The sequence below is a fragment of the Aquarana catesbeiana genome, linkage group LG03, assembly GCF_042186555.1.
Source record: "Aquarana catesbeiana isolate 2022-GZ linkage group LG03, ASM4218655v1, whole genome shotgun sequence".
NCBI classification, from domain to species: Eukaryota; Metazoa; Chordata; class Amphibia; order Anura; family Ranidae; genus Aquarana; species Aquarana catesbeiana.
The window spans coordinates 436,532,373-436,553,516 of NC_133326.1; the positions used below are offsets into that span (position 1 = coordinate 436,532,373).

Here is a 21,144-nt window from a genome sequence, read left to right on the forward strand (position 1 = left end):
CCCCCGGCACAGCTGAAGGTTTATTAGTTTCAAGAAAATATTTAATGTGCATCTGCATTTTATCTGCATCAGTAAATAGCTGCAGCCAAAAGGGGTTCAGCTTCCAGTGCACAGGTAGGGGAGTTTTATGAAAGTTTAGGGTAAGCTGCACCGGGGAATGATCAGACAATCCCCCAGCCAGATATGTTACTTTCGGGTCATATCGATATGTTAGATCATTTCCTAATGCAAAGTCTATACGAGATAGTGCTGAATGTGTCGGGGAATGACATGAGTACTGGGCTCGCAAGGGAAACTTACACCTCCATAAGTCCACCAACCCCATCTCACCTATAAACCTAGCTAGTGGAGTACATTTCCTAGGGCCCTGAGGACAATATTTCCTATGTATGTCAAGAGAAGAGTCCATTACACTGTTAAAGTCACCACAAACATATACTGGTATATGCGGGTGCCTAGCCAAAAATCTAGCCAGACACTGCAATACCGTCAATGCAAAAGGTGGGGGCACATATATATTAGCAATAATACAGGCTTGAGATTCCCATACCCCCATAAGAAAAACAAATCTGCCCTCAGAGTCCACTTGCACCTCTTGTTTAGTAAATGCAGCAGATCTGGCCACAAGGATACTAACTCCTCTGGAGTAGTTGGTATGTACAGAGTGGTATTGCACAGGATATTTAGACATATGTAATAATTGTATGGAGTCTCTGGTGAGAGGTGACTCTTGCAGACATATAATGGTGGGGTTCTGCTGTGAAAGAAAAGAGAACAGGGCAGTCCTTTTTGTAGGATCACGCAAGCCCCTAATGTTCCAGGATAAAATTGTATCCAGCCGATTACTCATTAAGACGGGGGGACTGCATAGAGGGGCGCATACGCCAAGAGGTATTTAAATCTTGAGAAATGAACCATTGTGCCCATTCACAAATGTTACCTGGGTAGATAATTTGTAAACAGTGTTGACCTTCTTCAGTCTCAGGTAAATCAGTCTGGACGATAGAGACATAATACAGACTTATATGCCGTGTGCACCTGCAAAAAAAAAAACCCATCCAACCAAGGTTGGGAAATAGAAAAAACATTAAAAAAATAAAAAACAGTCTGTCCATAACAACAGTAGGTTTAGCAAACCTAAACTCAGATAGACCAATTATTGAACTTTGATAAGTGCCCCGCAGGGCTTGTAAGGGGGTAGAGTTGAGGGCCGGAACCCAGCGTCTTTGAAATCAGAGTACAAGATTTAAACGATAGATACTGAGAGGTGGCAATGTAAAAAATTTGTGTCTTTCTAAGAGCTCCTGAAATAGCAAGGTGAGCAAAAGGATTCATATATTGCTGGATACTTTGCAATTTTCAATCAAATGCATGCCCTTGGTCAGCTCCACGCAAACGCCTTTCATGTCGATCAAGCCAGGAGGCAGCCATGTTTGGGGATTCAAAAAAATGCACTGTTCCATCTGCTACCACGCGTAACTTAGCTGGATACAACATGGAATAGACTAGTGGTATTGCCCGCATCCTTTTTTTTACTTCTGTGAATTTTTCCCTCTGTTTTTGGACAGCAGCCGAGAAATCTGGATATATTGAGACTTTGGAACCTTGTATGTCCATATCAGTTTTTTGTCTGGCTAAGCGTAATATAATGTCTCTGTCCTTGTAGTGGAGGAGTTTTAGGATAAATGGTCTGTGATTGCCCCCCGGTGGCGGTGGTCGGGATGGCACCCTGTGAGCCCTTTCCACTGAGAAGAATGGAGTAAGATTATTTTTCCCAAAAGTGTCTGCAAGCCATGCTTCAATGAACTCTGCAGGGTGTTTCCCTTCGGATTTCTCAGGCATTCCGACTATACGGATGTTCGACCTTCTTAATCTATTCTCCATATCTTCGATTCTAGCTGCTGATTCATCAGCTTTATTAGAGGTTATGTGCATTTCTTGGGCTAAGGGGGGTAATTCATCCTCAATAGAGCTCACACGTCCCTCCAAAGCAGTGGCCCTCTCCCTGATTTTCTGCATATCTTGTCTAATGTGCAACAAACCTTCCTTCATGCTTTTGACTTCAGTTGATAAGTCAGTAATGGAGGAGCCATAAGCATGGACTGCAGTTAGTATGTCCTGCAGTGAGGGCTCTCTATTTTCCACATCTGTGGGATCAGCAGTGACTTGGGCAGGGAGGGGGGATGGTGGATTACTCACTGCGTTCCTGGAGGCCGCCGGCGCCATTTTCTCAGGCACATGTTGTGCTGTATTAGGAGTCTTCACAGGGGGTCCGTTTTTGGCTGTTTTAGCTGTGCAGGCTAGCAAAGTTTGCTGTGTGGACTTGACACCGCTGGCTTCATGGGCATATTGGCCGAGTTTAGCCGCCGCCGAGGCATAGGAGTCTCTTCCCGTTCGTTGCTGGAGCGGGGGTCCGCCATGCTGGGCCGTGCCGTCGGTGAGGAGGCTCCCTTCCTTTTTAGGCATGTTTGCCTTGTTATTATGGCGACCGGGAGTCGCTGTAGTGGTGACTCCACACCGGGGGCGAAGTATCCGGTCTATTTCTGCGATGTATGTGGCTCACAACAGGATTCTGTGAAGCAGGATGCAGGAGCTAGTGTGAGACACGTCCTCTCACATGAACATCCAAGCCACGCCCCCGACTTTTGAGGGTTTACATTTTAGTCTATGGCCCTCAAGTCACACCAAAGTAGTGCAGGAACTACTTTAAGTCACACACATATGAACAGAACTCATAGGGAAACATGGGGTGCGACTTGTCATGCAACTCTGGGGTCCAAAGTCCCACAAGTGTGAATGGGGCCTCAGTGCTTTTAACTAAGTACACACTTTTTTCAATTGACATCTCTGGTGTTGGAGCCATGCTTCATGTCAGTCCACTTGTTGCAACAGCTCTCCAAGGTGTGATCACTCCTTTTTACCTACATACTAACAAGCAGATTTAATCCGATGCAGGTGTTAGTGTTTGTAATGAAAATTTACAGGGCGATTCCATAATTTTTTCCTCAGAATTGAGTGATTCCATAATTTATTACCTGTGGTTGTTCTATAAATCTAACTGTTACTGGCCACCACAATTATTTTTCTTGATTAAAGAAACACTAAAAGATAGTGTTTCTTAAAGCCAGAAAGTTGCCATTTGAAATGCCTTTAGTTTTTGGCCATATCTGTGATCTGCTTTTTTTTTCTACAACTGAAGGAACATCCTCAGGGACTGGTGATTCCATCATTTTTGCCAGGGGTTGTAGTCTGAGTCCCATATATTTGTACTTCAATCAAGTGGGCATCCCATACTCCCTTACCCCATCCAACTTTAATACAAAAAAAAAAAACTAAGATCAAGGTCTGGTTTTCTGCCTGCGGGTGAATGAGAACTGAATGCCGGACTGAGCAGGGTGAGTGACAGACCACAACACTCAGCAGCCCCTATGGGGGTACCACTATACCAGTTAACAAAAAAAAAAAAAAAAAAAGAAAGAAAATTATACATCTATCTCTCTGCGGCCCCCCAAGTGATCTTTGCCGTTATCCATGTTATGGTAAATCTCTACCTCTCAAAAGGTTGCCTACCCCTGCTCTAGAGGGGTACACTTTGTTCATACTTAATGTCTGAGGTTTATAACTACTTTAAAGCTTAAAATTAAAGTTTCTGCTTTGATTCAGTAGAGCTTTATCCCCTTTCAACAATTCAAAAAAGAATTTGTCTGCACAAATGGTTAGTGAGTAACAAATTAGGATAACAACATTTTTACTGTATTTTAAAAGATGATAGTCTACCTAATTGATTGCAGTACTTGTAAAGTACAGTATGTGGGATGCACTATTCGCAATCTACGTATTAGAATAACAGAACAATACAATGACACTCCTAATAGCAATGCAAAAAATATTTCAAATGTGTGTAAACATTTTAAAACAGTTCATGGTGGTAATCTGGAGTCTTTTTTGCGGTCCGGAACAGGTGAGAAGATCTGTTGGGGGGGGTGGAGGGGGGATACACACCATACCCTACTTCAGCGGGGAGTGTGGTGGATACACAGATTGAATACTCGATTTCCTAGTGGAATGAACAGTGAAATGGATGAGAATTTGTTTTTAAAATACAATTTGATTCCACAATGGGTTAATTTTTTCCCTAGGAGTTTAGTCTGTTTCCATTTTCCCTCCCCTCTTTCTCTGGTTCTGCCAACTTCAAATGATTTTAAATTGGAATGTACCCCCTTTTTTGGAGGAATGGTTATCTTTTCTATATAAACTTTATTTTATTGTAAATCTGTATGCTAGTGAGGAAGGCTCCGGCCGAAACATGTTAGCACTTTAGATGTTGTACTGCTGTTAGTGCTCAATAAAGATGAATTAAAGAATTATGAAGATAAAGAAGAAGCAATCGAGTTGCCGGCATTTCTTGCTATATTGATGTTTATGGGACACAAGCCTGAGCACAGTTATTCAGCTCATCATTCTACAATCATGCGGTAGAGCTTGGGTGAGTTGTTGTCTACATTACCCCATAGCACGGTGGTTCGTTCGCTAAGCAGCTCATACATTCTAAAAAAGTCTTCCATTCTATATATGCAAGCCATTCTATGATGGGAGGTGGTGTGGATGAACAATCACAACCTCCCTTCTTCCAATCACAGAACACCTTGCATTAATTGCTGATACATTTAAATTAAGTCTTCCTTGACCTTTTAGTCACAAACAGGCTAACCACAATGCAGAATTTTGCTCTTCGTTTTGCATAAACAAATCACTTTCAAGGCAGGCTTGGATCTGCTTGGTGGTGCTCCTTGTAATTTTACCCAGAAAGCTGTGCACACTTTACAATATATCCAGGGGTCCCCTCAGAAAGTGCAGCAAAAAAAATAAAAATAAAATAAAATCGGGACTACACCATCCAAGTAAAATGGCTCTAATTCATACAATGATAAAAATCTCAAATCACAAAAAAAAAAAAAAAAAAAACAAAAAAAAAAAAAACGTTCATTTATGCAATGTAAAAAATTTATTGTAAATGTGAAACATTTTAAATAAGGTTAAAAACATGTCTGCTGGCATAAAGCAATACATTATTCACATTTAAAATTTTTGAAAGTAGTGATCCGGATCATGCGACTATATACAAATACATCTTCTTATCTGACGTACACGATTGCACTGGCTCTGAATCCGAATCCATATCAGTTACTTTGATTCTAGTTTTAAGAGACACAAAAAGAAAAATATTATTATTAAGTGACAAACATATTGTACACAGCAAAAACTATTTTTAATTACCCCCCTTCTCATAATCCCTTTCTCTGACGGACACAACCGCTGCTTCTTTATCCATTACCAAACAGGGTTTTATAGCCCCAGCAACAGAAGATGAGGATGGTGAGGAGTGCTTATGGGCAGTCCTCTCTGGGCATAAAACCCCCTCTCCACTATAGGCCGCCAGTCAGTCACAAGCAGTATCAAAAGGATCATTTCCATAGAGGGGAGGGTGCGGTGTCCATCAATGAACTCAAAGAATGGGATTTTACAGTGAGCAAAAAAAAAAATCCAGCTCTCTTAGGTTTGATAGACACAGCTGCTGCTTCTTTATCCATTACCAAACAGGGATGTCCTCAAGCAGTGCCACAATGAGGGGTGGGAAACCAAACTAATAGAGAAATAACCCAGGACAACGTGCCAACACTCTGAACCGCCCCAAAGGGTGCCTGAGAGTCCTAAACAGCAGCGTTCAAAACTAGCATCCAAGGATGCCAACACATAATGTTGGCATCTGTTGGGATATGTCTCTACTAACTTTGCACATCTACACTTTGCAATATTTGCCCACTCTTCTTTGCAGAACTGCTCAAGTTCAGTTAGATTTGATGGTGACCGTTTGTGGACTGCAGTCTTCAAGTCATTCCACAGATTTTCAATTCAGTTCAAGTCTGGGCTCTGCCTAAGCCATGCAAGGACATTCACCCTTTTTTCATTCAACCACTGTGTGCTAATTTTTGCTGTGTGCTTTGGGTCATTATATTGGAAGGTATACCTTCTCCCCATTGACAACTTTCTGGCAGGGGACAGCAGCTTTTCCTCAAGAACGCGACAGTATTTTCCCCCATCCATTTTTCCTTCTATCCTGACAAGTGCTCCAGTCCCTGCTGCAGAGAAACACCCCCATAACAGGATATTATCACCTCCATGCTTTACTGTAGGAATGGTGTTTTTTGGATGGTGAGTAGTATTTGATTTCTGCCACACATATCGTTTGGTGTTGACGCCAAATATTTAAATTTTAGACTCATCTGACCATAACACCTTTTTCCATGTGGGTTCGGAATCTTCAAGGTGCGGTTTAGCAAAGCTCAGTCGTGACTGCATGTGGCCTTTTTTCTTGCAACCCTCCCAAAAAAGCCCAATTTTCAGAGAATTTGTGATATTGTTGTCACATGCACAATGACCACTCTGTCAAAAATTCCTGCAACTGCGTCCCAATCAAGGGAAGGTTTGTGTTGTACCAAATACCTTCCACTTGAAGGCATTGATAAAGCCTTCGAAATTTTTCGGTATCCATCTCCTGACTTGTGCCTGTCCACAACAATGCTCCAGGAGGCCGGGTTCCCACTGGTACAACACGACAGTACAACTGTGGATCCGACCTTGCCCTGCAACCTGAAGTCCGACTACAATGAACGGAGATCCGACTTTGATCCCGACGATGTTAGGCACTTTGTGTCTGGTATAAATCTTAAAGGGAGAACTCCACGCCAAATAAAAAAAAAAAAAAAAAAAAAAAAAAACCCCCAAAAAAACAAAAAAAAACCAAAACTGCATAGGTTACCCCTCCAAGACCATACCTGGCCCCTCGGTCTGGCATGGATTTTAAGGGGCGGTTGCGCCCCCCACCCCAAAGCGCCTTGTCCCCATGTTTATGAGGACCACGGCCTCTTCCAGACAACACTGGCCGTTGGTTGTCGGGGGGGCTTATGGGAATCTGGAAGCTCGCTTTAACAAGGGGGCCCCCAGATCCCGACCCCCACCCTATGTAAATGAGTAGATTGTAACCCTACCCATTCACCCCCCCCCAAAAAAAGTGTCAAAAATAAAAAAAGGCAGTACACAGGTTTTTAAAGCAATTTATTAAGACAGCTCCGGTGTCTCTTCAGATTTGTTCTCTGCTGACGTCTTCTGACGGTTCTTCTCCGCTGATGTCTTCAAGCCCTTTCCGGTTCTTCTCCCTCTGGCTGCTGTCTTCTCGCTCCGTTCTTCTTCTGATGTTGATTTGACGCTCTCTTCCACTGTTAGGTGAGCCACTACTTATACTGACATTGGGCCGAGACACCGGATGATGTTATCTGGGGATGCCCCACTCCTATGACACCACTGCCCATAATGTCCTGGGCGGTGACGTCATAAGGGGTGGGGCCTCCAGATTATGTCACCCGGTGACCCGGCCCCATGCCAATATAAGTAGTGGCACACCGCGCACCTAACAGAGCGGGAGAGAGCATCGAGTCAACATCAGAAGAAGATCAGAGGGAGAAGACCCGGCAGAGGCAGAAGACAGCGGACAGAGGGAGAAGACCTGGAGAGGGGAAAAGAAAAAAAATCGGAAGAGATGCCGGAGCTGTCTTAATAAATACTTTAAAAACCTGTGTACTGCGTTATTTTTGACACTTTTTTTTTTTTTTTTTAAATCAGAAAAGTTTTTATTTTGCATAAAAAACAAATACATATAGCATACAGATAAATGTGCATAACATATACATATTTCGGAATTCTCTCAAAGCATTTTATGGGAACATTTATCAGCTACTTAAGATTATTGTAAGACAGTTTCGATTATATCCTATCAGGAATATCACCTATCGTACCCTTATCTTTTAATTATAATAGATCTAACATGTAATATAATTCGCAAGGAGTATGACTCCAAATAAAGTACAATTTAAGCAAGTACCAGCTATAATAATGTTACCCTTATATGCTGAAAGCTCTAGTGAACTCTGATCATCTTAGAGTATAAAAATAGAGAACCCGTTGTTCATTTAACAGTAGTATCAAAATCAACTCTACTACCTTATAATTCCGACAACCTTGTCTAGATTCGTTATGTTTAGTTCAATATAATATTCATCGGTGGAAAGAAAAATAAAATAGAAGAGAAAGAAAGAAGAATTAGAGAAAAGAAGAGAAAGAAAAAGAAAGATAGGAACAAAACAGAGCAAAACCTTGCCATACAGTGCCTCATCATATATACTGTCATATATCCCATAGGGGCTGTCTCTTTTTATAGTTCACACTTCCTTGCATGCGTACAGTTTCTATACAGTAGTCAAGTCTACCTCAACCCAAGAGTAATCCATCTTTAATTAATTGGTGCGGGGCCAAACCAGGAGCGTCTAACCACGCTTGCCATATGGAGAGGAATTTTTGTGGAGCCTTCCTATGTTGGTAAGTAATTTTTTCTCTTATTAGGAGCCTGTTCACGCTGTCTATCCATTGCCTTCTGGTGGGAACTCGCGGGGTAATCCACCACTGGGCAATTAGTTTCTTCGCTATGTATAGTAAAAGAATAAGCGCTATACGTGTAGGTGGGGGTGCTAGCTCTTCATCTATTCCCCCCAGTACACAGACCACTGGAGTTCTCTCAAGAGGTATCATATATACTTCTGAAATCGTGTCCAGTACTTCCTTCCAATATCTGAATAGCTTGGGGCATTTCCAGATCATGTGGAGTAAGTCTCCATGATCCCGTTCACATTTTGGGCACAGGGGTGAGTCCCTAATTCCCCACTTATAAAGTTGAAGGGGGGGGTTCTATATGCCCTATGTAGTAGGTAGAGGTGTGAAAGTTTCTGGGATGCAGAAATTGATACCAGGGGGGCATTCATAAGGCACATATCCCAACTGTCTCCATCCATTTCTCCTATATCCTCCTCCCACCGCTGTCTGCATGGTAGTCTAGAGGGATCTTGTATTCGTGCTATAAGTGTATTATAGCATCTAGATATCATGCCCTTTTTAACTTCATCCATAAATACATCCTGTATAATCGGATGTTCTGTTTGTTGGGTCCTGACAGTTCTATTCTGGGTTTGTAAGGCATGTCGCAGTTGGAGGTGTTTATAAAAATTATTGCGTGGGATCCCAAACTCTGTCTGAATCTGCTGGAATGATTTAAAAGTGTTATCTTGGTATAATTGTGAGATATATTTGATGCCTGCGTCCTCCCAGCTCTTGAAGCCTTTTAGTTTCTGTATTTCTTTCAGTTGTCTATTTCGCCAGAGAGGCGTGCTGGACAGAAAGCCAGTGATGCCTATTAGTTTTTTGACATAGGCCCAATAATTTAACCGTAGGAGCTTCCGGGTCTAAGTGCAGGAATCCCGCCTCCAAATTTGCCAGTGCTGAATAGTTATTGTCTTTTAGTATTACAAGTCTACGAATCGGGTCTTTCGGATCCAGCAAGCCCCATCCTCCTAGTTGTTGTAGCTGGGAGGCGAGATAATACATCCTGGGATGAGGGACTGTAAGTCCCCCTTCCTCTTTGCCATATTGTAATGTTGATAGTTTTATCCTCGCTATTTTTTTTCTCCATATGAGTTCTCTGAATTGGGTCTCTATTCTATCGAACCATTTTTTAGATATCCATACCGGGGAATTGTTAAAAATATAGAGCAGTTGTGGTGCCCAGACCATTTTAATAAGGTTAATTCTACCAACAACAGACAGGGGTAGTTTACACCAGGCCCTGCTTTTTTCACGGAATTTAGTTAACAAGGGTGTTAGGTTCTGTTCAACATAAGTGGCTGGGTTAGGGGTCACCTGGATCCCTAGGTAGCGGAATGAGCTTACTTGTTGTATCATTTCTGCACCTAGTGGTAATGGGGTGTTCAGGGGGTCGAGCGGCATCAGCACCGACTTATCCCAGTTAATGGAGAAGCCCGATAATTCCCCAAAGTCCTTAATGAGGGACATGACTGTAGTGTATCTTTTGTGTCTCCTAAATAGAGCAGGGTATCATCTGCGTACATGGACACTACGTCTTTATCCATACCTCTTTGGAATCCCGCTATTCCAGAGTCACCTCTAATTTTTGCTCCCAGAGGTTCCAGAGCCAAGGCAAACAGCAGGTGTGACAATGGGCACCCCTGTCTGGTGCCTCTAAATAAAGGAAAAGGTTCTGAAAGTTCCTCATTAATCCGTATCCTGGCTGTGGGCGCAGCATACAAAAGCTGTACCCATCGAATAAATGTATCTCCCAGTCCCATGTTCTGCAGCGTTTTCCACAGGTAAGGCCACTCGACACTGTCAAAGGCCTTAGCTGCGTCCAGTGAGAAAATTGCTCTATTGCCTGTATTGTCCACTGGGAGCTGTAAGTTCAGGAATAATCGTCTTATATTTTGGGCCGTGGATCTCGTGGGGATGAACCCGGATTGGTCTCTATGTACTATTTTATGAATTACTTTGGCCAATCTGTTTGCTAACATCCGAGCCAGCAACTTGATATCGGATGTGAGCAATGAAATGGGTCTATAGGATCCAGGGGAATTCGCATCTTTACCCGGTTTTAATATAACAATAATGATCGCCTCATTCATCGAGCTTGGCAGTGAATCCTCCTTTAATGCCTCATTGTAAACTTTCAGTAGTGTGGGGAGCATGTAGTCAGCGTAGCGTTTGTATATCTCTGATGGGAGACCATCTATACCTGGTGCTTTATTGTTTTTAGTTTGAGATAAGGCGATATCTAGTTCTTCTGCAGTTAAAGGGGCATTAAGCATGATCCTATCTTCTATTGGCAGACTGGGGAGTTCACAGCTACCTAAGAAGTCTGTTATTGCACTGTCAGTGGGTGTAACTTTAGAAGTATAGAGATCAGCATAGAAATCACCAAAGACCGTCAGGATATCAGGGGTAGAGCACTTCAGAGCGCCCTGTGCGTCGCAGATGGCGGAGATGAGAGAGGATGATTGTTGAGACCGTGCCATTACTGCAAGCATATGACCAGTCGTCTCCCCCTCCTCAAAATGTGATTGTTGCAGAAAAAAACGTTTGTTCTCCGCCAGCTGCAACGCCAGTTGCCCAGACATTGTCTGTGCACTCACCCATGCCCTCTTAGTGTCTCTTGTGGGGTCATTAATATAATCGTTTTCAGTCTCGGTGACTCTATTTCGTACCAATTGTTCCCAAGCCTTGGTGTCAGTTTTAATCCGTGATATTGTTTTGATAAGTTGTCCTCTCAAAAAGGCCTTCGCTGGATCCCAGACCACCCCCAGCCCAGCCGTACCAATATTATCCTGTAGAAACAGTGTAAGTGCTCTGCCTATAGGGTCTGGTTCGGCAAACAGCGAGAGCCAGAAGGGATTAAGTTTCCATATTGGCCGTCTGTATCTACTTGGTAGTGAAATGGTCACCCAAAGTGCCGAGTGGTCAGATATATGCCTGTCTGCATAACCAGATTCCTCTATTAAGTGTAGCATCTTGTCATTCCCAAGGCCCAAATCTATTCTAGATAACCCGTCATGTGAGGCTGAGTGGCAGGAGTATTTATCGTTTGGATGTCTGGATCTCCAGACATCTATCAGCCCCGCTTCTTCAAGTATTCTGGCAAAGGGGGTACTATCTTTCACCTGAAATGTGCTAGCAGTAGATACAGGAAATTTATCCTTGAGAGGATTTAAGAAATTATTGTAGTCCCCCATTGCCAGTAAGGGTACTTCTGGGTATTGGGCCATAAAACCTGCCAGGTGTCCGATAACCTCTGAGTTATACGGTGGGGGTATATAGATGCTAGCAAGAATACATCTAAGGCCTGTAATTGAGCATAGAAGAAAGACATATCTGCCAGCCGGGTCAATACGTTTTCTAATGCAATTGAATTGAATATCTTTTCTGAACAATATACTTGCTCCCCTTGAGTAAGTGGAGTGGGTCGCATGAAACTGATTAGTATACAATCGTGGACTAAGGCTGGGGGGAGGGTCCGCAGAGAAATGGGTCTCCTGTAGGCAAACCACCCCCGCATTCAGCGACCTGAGATGTCTAAGGACTGCCACTCTTTTAACTGGATTTCCCAGTCCTCTGACATTCCAAGTCACAATGGTCAATTTAGCCATCCCCATCTTGTTTCAGGAGCATTGACCAGGACAGCATAACTCTTATCAGACCTTCTAGGTTATACAATAACATATTATCTGGAAGGGGGGGGTGAGCCCCCTCTCCCCAAATCATGCTTGGATTCTCCTTTCAGAGAACATTTAGGTATCTGTAGACATGGAATCATGTTGCAAGGCAAAGAGAAATATACTAGAAGGTTAGTGTATAAGTACAGAAGACAGTAAATTGTTGACTTAATGCATGTTACTCTGTATGGCAAGAATCTAAAGGTCAGCAGTTCGCACAGCCACATGGCTGCAGTGTTAACTTTACCCACACAACAGGTGTGGGGGGGGGGGGGGGGTAGAAGCCTTGAAAACTCCTAGTTAACCAGTAGGTTAGTTCCCGTAGGGGTTTCACAGCTACGGTAGGCACGTATTTCTTCATTAGTTGCAGACAAAAATGTGGGAAAAAAAGGGGGCAGAAGAAACAAAAAAGTGGGGGGGAGGGTGAAACAAATAGTTCTCCTCGACCGCCTGAACATCGGATATGAGAGTAGGAACTGTCCTCAAAAAACAATCTTGAATCTTGAGGCCTCCACATGGCCCAGGAATCTATCCCAGCTAAAATAGACCGGGCCTTGCCAGGTTATTGCATGTCTAGGACTTATCGCTTAAGCAGGGACATCTCTTTGTGGTCTGGCAGCTTTAAGGGCCCTATCCTCACGATCTAGCCATTGAGCCACCATGTCCGGGCGTTCAAAAAAGCGGGTTTCCCCGAGTGCGACCACACGAATGCGGGCAGGATATAGCATCGCATATGGCAAGTTAAGGTCTCTTAATCTTCGTTTGACATCCATAAAATCCGGAAACAGGGAAATTTTGGAGTTTTCAATATTCAGCTTACCTCCCATGGTTCTGGCTTTAGCAAGGATGGCATCTCTGTCTTTGTAGTTTAAGAGCTTAAACAGAAAAGCACGAGGGTGATTGCCAGGGGTAGTGGACGAGAAGGCACTCTATGCGCTCTCTCCACCGCAAATAGTGGAGAGAAAGCTTCTTTTCCAAATGTAGTGAGGAGCCATTGTTCGATGAAAGTGACCGGGTCTTTACCCTCTATCCTTTCTGGGAATCCTAAGGCGCGTACATTGTTGCGGCGCATGCGATTTTCCAAATCATCTAAGCGCGCTGCATGCTGATCTGCAAGATGGCAGTTATACTTTAAATCTCTCTGCATGGGTACTAAATCATCTTCAATTACACTGACCCTGCTCTCCACTGCAGCTGTGCGCTCTCTTAGCTTTTGCATATCCTGTCTCACAAAGGATATCTCAGCCTTAACACCTTTCACTTCATCAGTCAGGGTTGAGATGGATCTGTTACATATAGTCACTGCAGAGAGAATGTCTCTGAGAGTGGGTTCAGCATTATCCAGGGGCATGATTGGTGTCTGAGTGCTCTGATAGGAATGTGATACTGTACTCACTGCGGCCCAGTCAGCAGGGGATCCAGCGCCATCCTCCAGTGGAATAGTATTATCCATCTCCAGCTGGCTTCCTTCTTCTTCACTGAGGTCAGATGTGGGTGATGGTAGTTCTTTTGATGATTTATTGCCAAACAGGAGTTTCTGGGCAGCCTCCTTATATTTTTCCTTTTGTGATCGCTGTGGCAGAGCGCCATCTAGGGCCTGTGCTGCGGGCGGGCCGCCACCATCCTTGCCCCGTTTTGGCATGTTTTGTGGCCGCAAATCGGTCGGGTGAACGGGTCTGCTGAGGCGCAGATAGCGTGCGGTTCCGATCGGAGGTATCAGCGGGCTGGATGGGTGATCCAAAGGATGATTACCAGGATTTTCGGCGGAGCTGAGGAGAAGTGCGTCCTGCTACATGCACTGCCTGGCCACGCCCCTTTTGACACTTTTTTTTTAGGTAAATGGGTAGGGGTACAATGTACCCCATACTCATTCACACAGGGTGTGGGGGGGGGGGGGTAACCAACGGCCAGGGTTGTTGGGAAGAGGCCCTTGTCCTCATCAACCTTGGGGACAAGGTGCTTTGGGGTGAAGATGACGAGGGGCTTTGGGGTGGGGGGCACCAGGCCCCCCCCTGCCCCAAAGCATGCACCCCCCCATGTTGAGGGCATGCGGCCCGGTATGGTTCAGGAGAGAGGGAGCTCGCTCATCCCCACCCCCTTTCCTGACCTGCTGGGCTGCGTGCTCGGATAAGGTCCTGGTATGGATTTAGGGGGGGATGTTTTTCGGTGTGGGGGTTCCCCTTAAAATCCACACCAGACCCAAGGGCCTGGTATGGTCTTGGAGGGGGAACCCATGCAGTTTTTTTCTATTTGGTGTCGAGTTCACCTTCAAGATCATCAGAGCACAAGCTGCATGCCAAAGTTGGATCAGTTAAGACCGTGAGACTGTAGACTGTAGTTATATTCAATGAGCTGAAGTAGGACCAAAGCTGGAACAAAGTAGTGCATTTTCAAAGTCGGACTCGGCTCTCATAGGGAAACATTGATTTTCACACGTCATGCGACATAAGCTCCCAATGTCCCAACGTTTGTCGTAACAGTGTGAACCTGGCCGGAAAGCTCTTTTCATGCTGTGCTAATAAAAAAATGACAACAGCTGATCACAGTCGAAAGATAAATGGCTTTGTGTGCCATGGAGAAGGTGATTAGCTACACCTGAATTAGTTTAAAAGTCATTTTTCAGGAGGGGGATGATCTATATTCCAACTCAGTCCAGGTTCACACCTGCGGTGCCGATCAAAAGCGATGTCTGAGATGCAAGTTCATCCATACAGTTGTATGACTGAACTCGCATTAGATTTGCACAGAAAAAAAGCACAGGGACTTGTTTTTCCCTGCACTAGAATCGTATCGCATGGGTGTTCTCCCCCATAAAATCTTGGACAGAGGAGTGGCTGTGGTATACCTGGACTTTGCAAAAGCGTTTGACAAGTTCCCCACACGAGGCTCATGTGTAAGGTAAAGTCTACAGGCTTGGAAAGATCAATTTGTAAATGGATAGAAAATTAGCTAAAAAGACAGAATTCAGGGAGTTGTGGTTAATGACTCTTACTCTGAATGGTGTAAGATTATCAGTAGTAAAAAGAGGGGGGATTTTGGGACTTTAAATGAAGCACGTTATCAGTGTTGTACCAAGGTTCAGTGCTGGGAACCCTACTTTTAATAACTTTATAAATGATATAATCTAGGATGGAAAAGGACTTGGGGGTCCTAGTGGATGATAGGCTCAGCAACGGCATGCAATGCCAAGCTGCTGCTAATAAAGCAAACAGAATATTGGCATGCATTAAAAGGGGGATCAACTGCAGAGATAAAACGATAATTCTCCCGCTCTACAAGACTCTGGTCCGCCCGCACCTGGAGTATGCTGTCCAGTTCTGGGCACCAGTCCTCAGGAGGGACGTACTGGAAATGGAGCGAGTACAAAGAAGGGCAACAAAGCTAATAAAGGGTCTGGAGGATCTTAGTTATGAGGAAAGGTTGCGAGCACTGAACTTATTCTCTCTGGAGAAGAGACGCTTGAGAGGGGATATGATTTCAATTTACAAATACTGTACTGGTGACCCCACAATAGGGATAAAACTTTTTCGCAGAAGAGAGTTTAATAAGACTCGTGGCCACTCATTGCAATTAGAGGAAAAGAGGTTTAACCTTAAACTACGTAGAGGGTTCTTTACTGTAAGAGCGGCAAGGATGTGGAATTCCCTTCCACAGGCGGTGGTCTCAGCGGGGAGCATTGATAGCTTCAAGAAACTATTAGATAATCACCTGAATGACCGCAATATACAGGGATATGTAATGTAATACTGACACATAATCACACACATAGGTTGGACTTGATGGACTTGTGTCTTTTTTCAACCTCACCTACTATGTAACTATGTAATATAGGGTCTGGGATTAAAAGAAACTTTCTGTCTTTGCAGATGACACCAAGCTATGCAGGGGAATAACGTCCTTACAGGATGTCTCCAACTTACAAGCCGACCTCAATGCACTGTCTAATTGGGCAACTAAGTGGCAAATGAGGTTTAATGCTGATAAATGTAAAGTTATGCACTTGGGGGCTAAGAAAATGCATGTATCATACATAATGGGGGGTGGGTGGAGTACAACTGGGAGAATCAATGGTGGAGAAGATCTGGGGGTTTTGGTAGATCATAAGCTCATTAATAGCATGCAATGCCAAGCTGCAGTTTCCAAAGCATGCAAAGTCCTTTCTTGTATTGAGAGGTATGGACTCCAGAGAGAGATCATTTTGCCCCTGTACAAATCATTAGACCTCATCTGGAATATGCAGTTCAGCTTTGGGCACCAGTTCTCAAAAAGGGATATTGGGGGAACTGGAGAAAGTGCAGAGAAGGGCAACCAAACTAATAAGAGGCATGGAAGAGCTCAGCTATAAGGAAAGATGAGAGGAACTGAATCTATTCCCTCTTGAGAAAAGGAGATTAAGGGGGATATGATCAACATGTACAAATTCATAAGTGGTCCATGGCGTGAACTTGGTGTTGATTTATTCACTTTAAGGTCATCACAGAGGACAAGGGGGGCACTCTTTACAACTAGAGGAAATAAGATTTTATCTCCAAATATGGAAAGGTTTCTTCACAGTAAGAGCTTTGGAATAGACTCCCTCCAGATGTGGTTATCTTTTTTTTTTTTTTTTTTCAGCGAACTTCTACTTCAGCAAACCCTTTGAGAGACTTAATTCACCTTTAAAGTTCATCCGTGTCCCTTCTCGTTTTCACATCATAGTAGATTTATCCATGCTGTATACAAAAATTTCTTTTAAAACTTATAGGAAAAAACATGTACGACTTAACAAATCCTGCTATTGAAGTGACCTAATCTATCCTTCCTACACCCCCCCCCCCACAACCCTACGTCTGTGTACAAAATATACGTTTCCCAGTTTAAGATCTAGGTTCTCAGTATTTCAGCATAGCTCCAAGTTTTTTTTGAATTCCTACCAACACTCCCACTTATCTTCTACCGCCTCTCTACTACCATCCCTACATAACTTGTATGTTCCATGTAGTATATTCCTTCTACAACATCAATCCACTCCCATATTAAAAGGACTTTCTGCTGTCTGCCGTTTCTTAGGGATGAGTTTTTTTGCCGCATTTAACAAGCGTGGCACTAAAGATTCTTTATAATATGTGTTTACATCCTTCTCTATTCCATGCAGTAGTACTGTCCATGGGTCTGCCTTTACCTCTATTTTAGTAATCTCTTATAAACCCTAAAATCTTTCCCCAGTATCCTTTAATTATAGGACAGTCCCACCAAAGATGGGCCATTGTACCCACCCCCCTACAGCCCCGCCAACATTCCGATGTTTTGTCCCTTTGATATTTACAAGCTTTATCTGGGGTTACATACCAACCAAACATTTATAATTCATTTCGGCTGTATTGATATCCACCGCCGAACTGTGGTTTAGTTCTAATATTTTCCTTATAGTGTTATCTTTCTGTGACCCCAATTCTCTTTCCCATTTTCTGATGAATGGAGGCACCTCCGTCCCCTCCCCTGACAACAATAACTTATAAATTTTTGATAGAATACCCTTTGTGCTGTCTACAAGACACAACCTTTCCAGCTCGGACAGATCTTCTCCCGACCTTATTGGCTGTGGTAGGCTACTGACAAAATGTCCCAGCTGGAGGTATCTCCATTCATCCATCAGCCATGCTTCCTTATTTTGCATGAATTCATGAAATGGAACTATCTTCCCCTTTTTTATTATGTCTCTTAATTGTGCCCTATTGTCTTTAATCCAATTTCCCCCAATACTCTTTTTCCGATGCAAAAGTCATTTTCTTTAAGTGCTATTAAAGGTGAATTATATGTCTTATTAAATTGTTTGTGTATCATGTCCCAAACTCTTAGAACCACCCGTGTCAATGTATGTGTTTTTTCATCTAAAATTCTAAAGTGAGGGGGATTCCAGATTATAGTGTCTAACAAAATTTTTTTTTCAATATTAACCCATCTTTTCTCCTTATTATCCCTAACCCACTCTATCACTCTAGATAATAGTATCGCCTTATAGTATTTTTGAATGTCGGGAACAGCCAAACCCCCTCTTTTTTTCCCCCCGTTTTAATATAGCAAGGGAAACTCTAGCCTTCCTATTCTTCCATACAATATTCATTATGATTGATTTCAGCTTTCTAGTATAGAACTGTGGGAGCGCCAGTGGTAACATCTGGAGCTTGTAGGTAATTTTTGGTAAGAGGACCATCTTAATGGAATTAATATGGCCTATCCACGATAATGGTTTACTTATTCTTTTACTCTCAGCTTTTATTTCATCCAATAATGGAATATAATTTATTTTATAGATCTTCTCCAATGAATTAGCAAGTTTTATTCTTTCTTCCAAATTGAAATTCCTTTTTTAGCTTTCCTCTTCATTTTTACTTAAATATTTAAAATTTCAGATTTTGCAAAATTTATTTTAAAGTTTGATTCTTCCCCATACTGTTTTAAGACTCTCAATAAGTTGGACATTGTAATCCTGTGATTGGGTATAAAGAATAACACATCATCCGCAAATGCTGCGAGCTTGTGTTCCTCATCCCCTACTTTAAATCCAGCAATATCCGGATTACTCCAAATCACTGCGAGCAAAGGTTCCAGGGATAAAATGAAAGGGGACAGGGGACATCCCTGTCTTGTCCCATTTTTCATTTCAAATGAGGCAGAAGAAGATTTGTTGATTTTTATAGATGCCGTAGGGTGGCTATATAACACCCAGATCCACCTGATCATTCTCGGACCCACTCCCAGAGTTTTTAAGGTTTGTATCATGAACCCCCCAGTCTACCCTGTCGAACGCTTTCTCGGCGTCGATCGACAGGAGTAGACCCGGGGGCCCCTTTTCCTTTATATTCTGGAGTAGGGTTCTCATCCCATTGTCCCTCCCCTCTCTTCTTGGGGTGAATCCTACCTGATCAGGGTGTATCAACCCACCCATCAACCCTTTCAAACAGCTAGCCAATACCCTAGCAAACAGTTTAACATCTGCGTTTATCAAAAAGATTGGCCTGTAGCTAGAGCATAGTGTGCCGTCCTTTCCCTCCTTCGGAATAACGACAAGGCCTCTACTCAACTCGAAATCAATGCCCAGGCCATTCATGAAATGACAAAGCTTTGGCGTTAATATATCCTTAAATTTTTTATAGTAGTATGTTGTAAATCCATCAAGGCCGGGGCTTTTCCCTGGAGCCGAGTCTACCAAAGCTCTGTTGATCTTCAGTTATAGGGCTTTCTAAATTATCTTTACAGCTCTCTGCAATCTTTGGAAGTTTAGCTTTTTTTAAGAATTCGACTATCTTTATTCTTTTCTCCCCTGTCTGACCTCCGATGTTTCCTACAGAGTATAAATCCTTATAGTAATTTTTAAAAGATTCTCCTATTTCTTTTGTTGTATGTACCATTTCTCCTTTACCGTTTTGATTTTTTTCTATATAATTTCTAGATTTTTTTCTGAAGGATTCTAGCTAGGTGTCTACTGTTCTTATTCTCCCACTGATATCTTTCTTTAGCCACCTTAAAACATTTTTTTTTTTTGTTTCTAGTTCTATTAAATCTTTTAATTCATCTCTTTTCATGACTAGTTGCTGATACACCATTCTATCTTGGCTTTTACATTTCTTATGCTCTTGCTCTATTTTAAAAATGTCTTCAGTAAGATTTTTTTTCCCCCTTGCTCCTATGTTTATTAAAATCCCTCTGCTATAAGCCTTATGGGCCTCCCATAAGGAGGACCCCGAGATCTCTCCAGTTTCATTTATTAGAAAATAGTGTTTTAATTCCTGTTCTACAATCTTTAGGTTTGTTTCATCATTTAGGAGCTCTTCATTTAATCTCCAAGTCCGTGAAGATCCTTGGTTCTTGGAGACTCGCATTTTCATTCGTACTGGAGCATGGTCAGACAAAGTGGTTATTTCTATTTTAGATTCGACGATCCTGTCCAGATATCTATGATCTACCATAATATAATCTATCCTAGAGTATGTCCCGTGCACTGGGGAGTAAAACGTAAAATCTTGCATTTTAGGATTCATTATCCTCCATTTATCTACCAATTGACAAGAATGTCATTTCTGTCTTATCTTTCTCAGTTTCACGTGACTCTTCCCCAGCGCACGTGACGTACTATCTACTTCTGGTTCCAGGCAGGTCTCCCACACCCGCACTTAAAGTCTGTTAACTTCTCCAACGTACTAGTTAGAAATCTTATCGGATCCTTATTAGGAGCATATATAAATTTGCCAGCTTACATTCAAATTCCCCCATAAAACCTTTCAAAAAAATAAATATTCCCTCAGGGTCGAGCAGCCTCTCTTCTAATTTAAATTGCACTCCCTTTGCAAACCGTATTGCAACCCCCCTTGCTCTCTTCATAACTGTATCCCCGTAAAACCAGTTTGGGAAGTTATTAGACCACAATTTAATATTTGAAATATGGATTAGGTGAGTCTCTTGAAGGAAGACCACTTCCACCCCATACCGCTTAAGTTCTCCTAATATCTTGTGTCTTTTAGTGGGTGTGTTTAGTCCCCTCACGTTAGAAGTCATAAAATTTAAATCTGACAACTCTCCCCTAATGTCCTATACAGAACTTGCACTTCTGATCTATAACTGGGTTTTTTCATTCTTTTGTACATTTTACACAGAGTATCTTCCCCCACTCTCCCTCCCCTCCCACCCCCGTTTTTTCTGTTCCCTCTTTTCTCTCCATCTTTGATCCCCCTTGCTCTATATTGTTGGGACTAGCTCCTTGGGACATAAATTGTTTGATTGTACTGCCTACAACCTTATCCTTTGGGGTTTTGGGCCCTCCCCCTTTTGCTGATTTAGATGCGGTCTTACTCATAGTTCCCCTCTTTTTTGCCCTCCTGTTAGCTTCCCCAGTCTTCGTTCTATCCAATTCCCCCTGGCCGCTCCGTTCAGGGGGCGAGTAGCAGGGGAAGGGAAAAAACAAAAAAAAAAAACAGGGGGTAATGTTCTTTCAACCAATAGG

At 42.8% G+C, this 21,144-nt stretch overlaps 1 protein-coding gene across 1 annotated transcript in view; it reads right to left on the bottom strand.

The window, feature by feature from the left end:
- Positions 1–4,986: 4,986 nt before the first annotated feature.
- The window catches only part of CDKN2AIPNL (CDKN2A interacting protein N-terminal like), a 62,788-nt gene continuing 46,630 nt past the window's right edge, over positions 4,987–21,144 (bottom strand). The window contains exon 3 of the mRNA XM_073620791.1: positions 4,987–5,195. Coding sequence (XP_073476892.1) covers positions 5,181–5,195 — 15 coding nt within the window. The 3' untranslated portion in view covers positions 4,987–5,180. The remainder of the gene's footprint in view (positions 5,196–21,144) is intronic.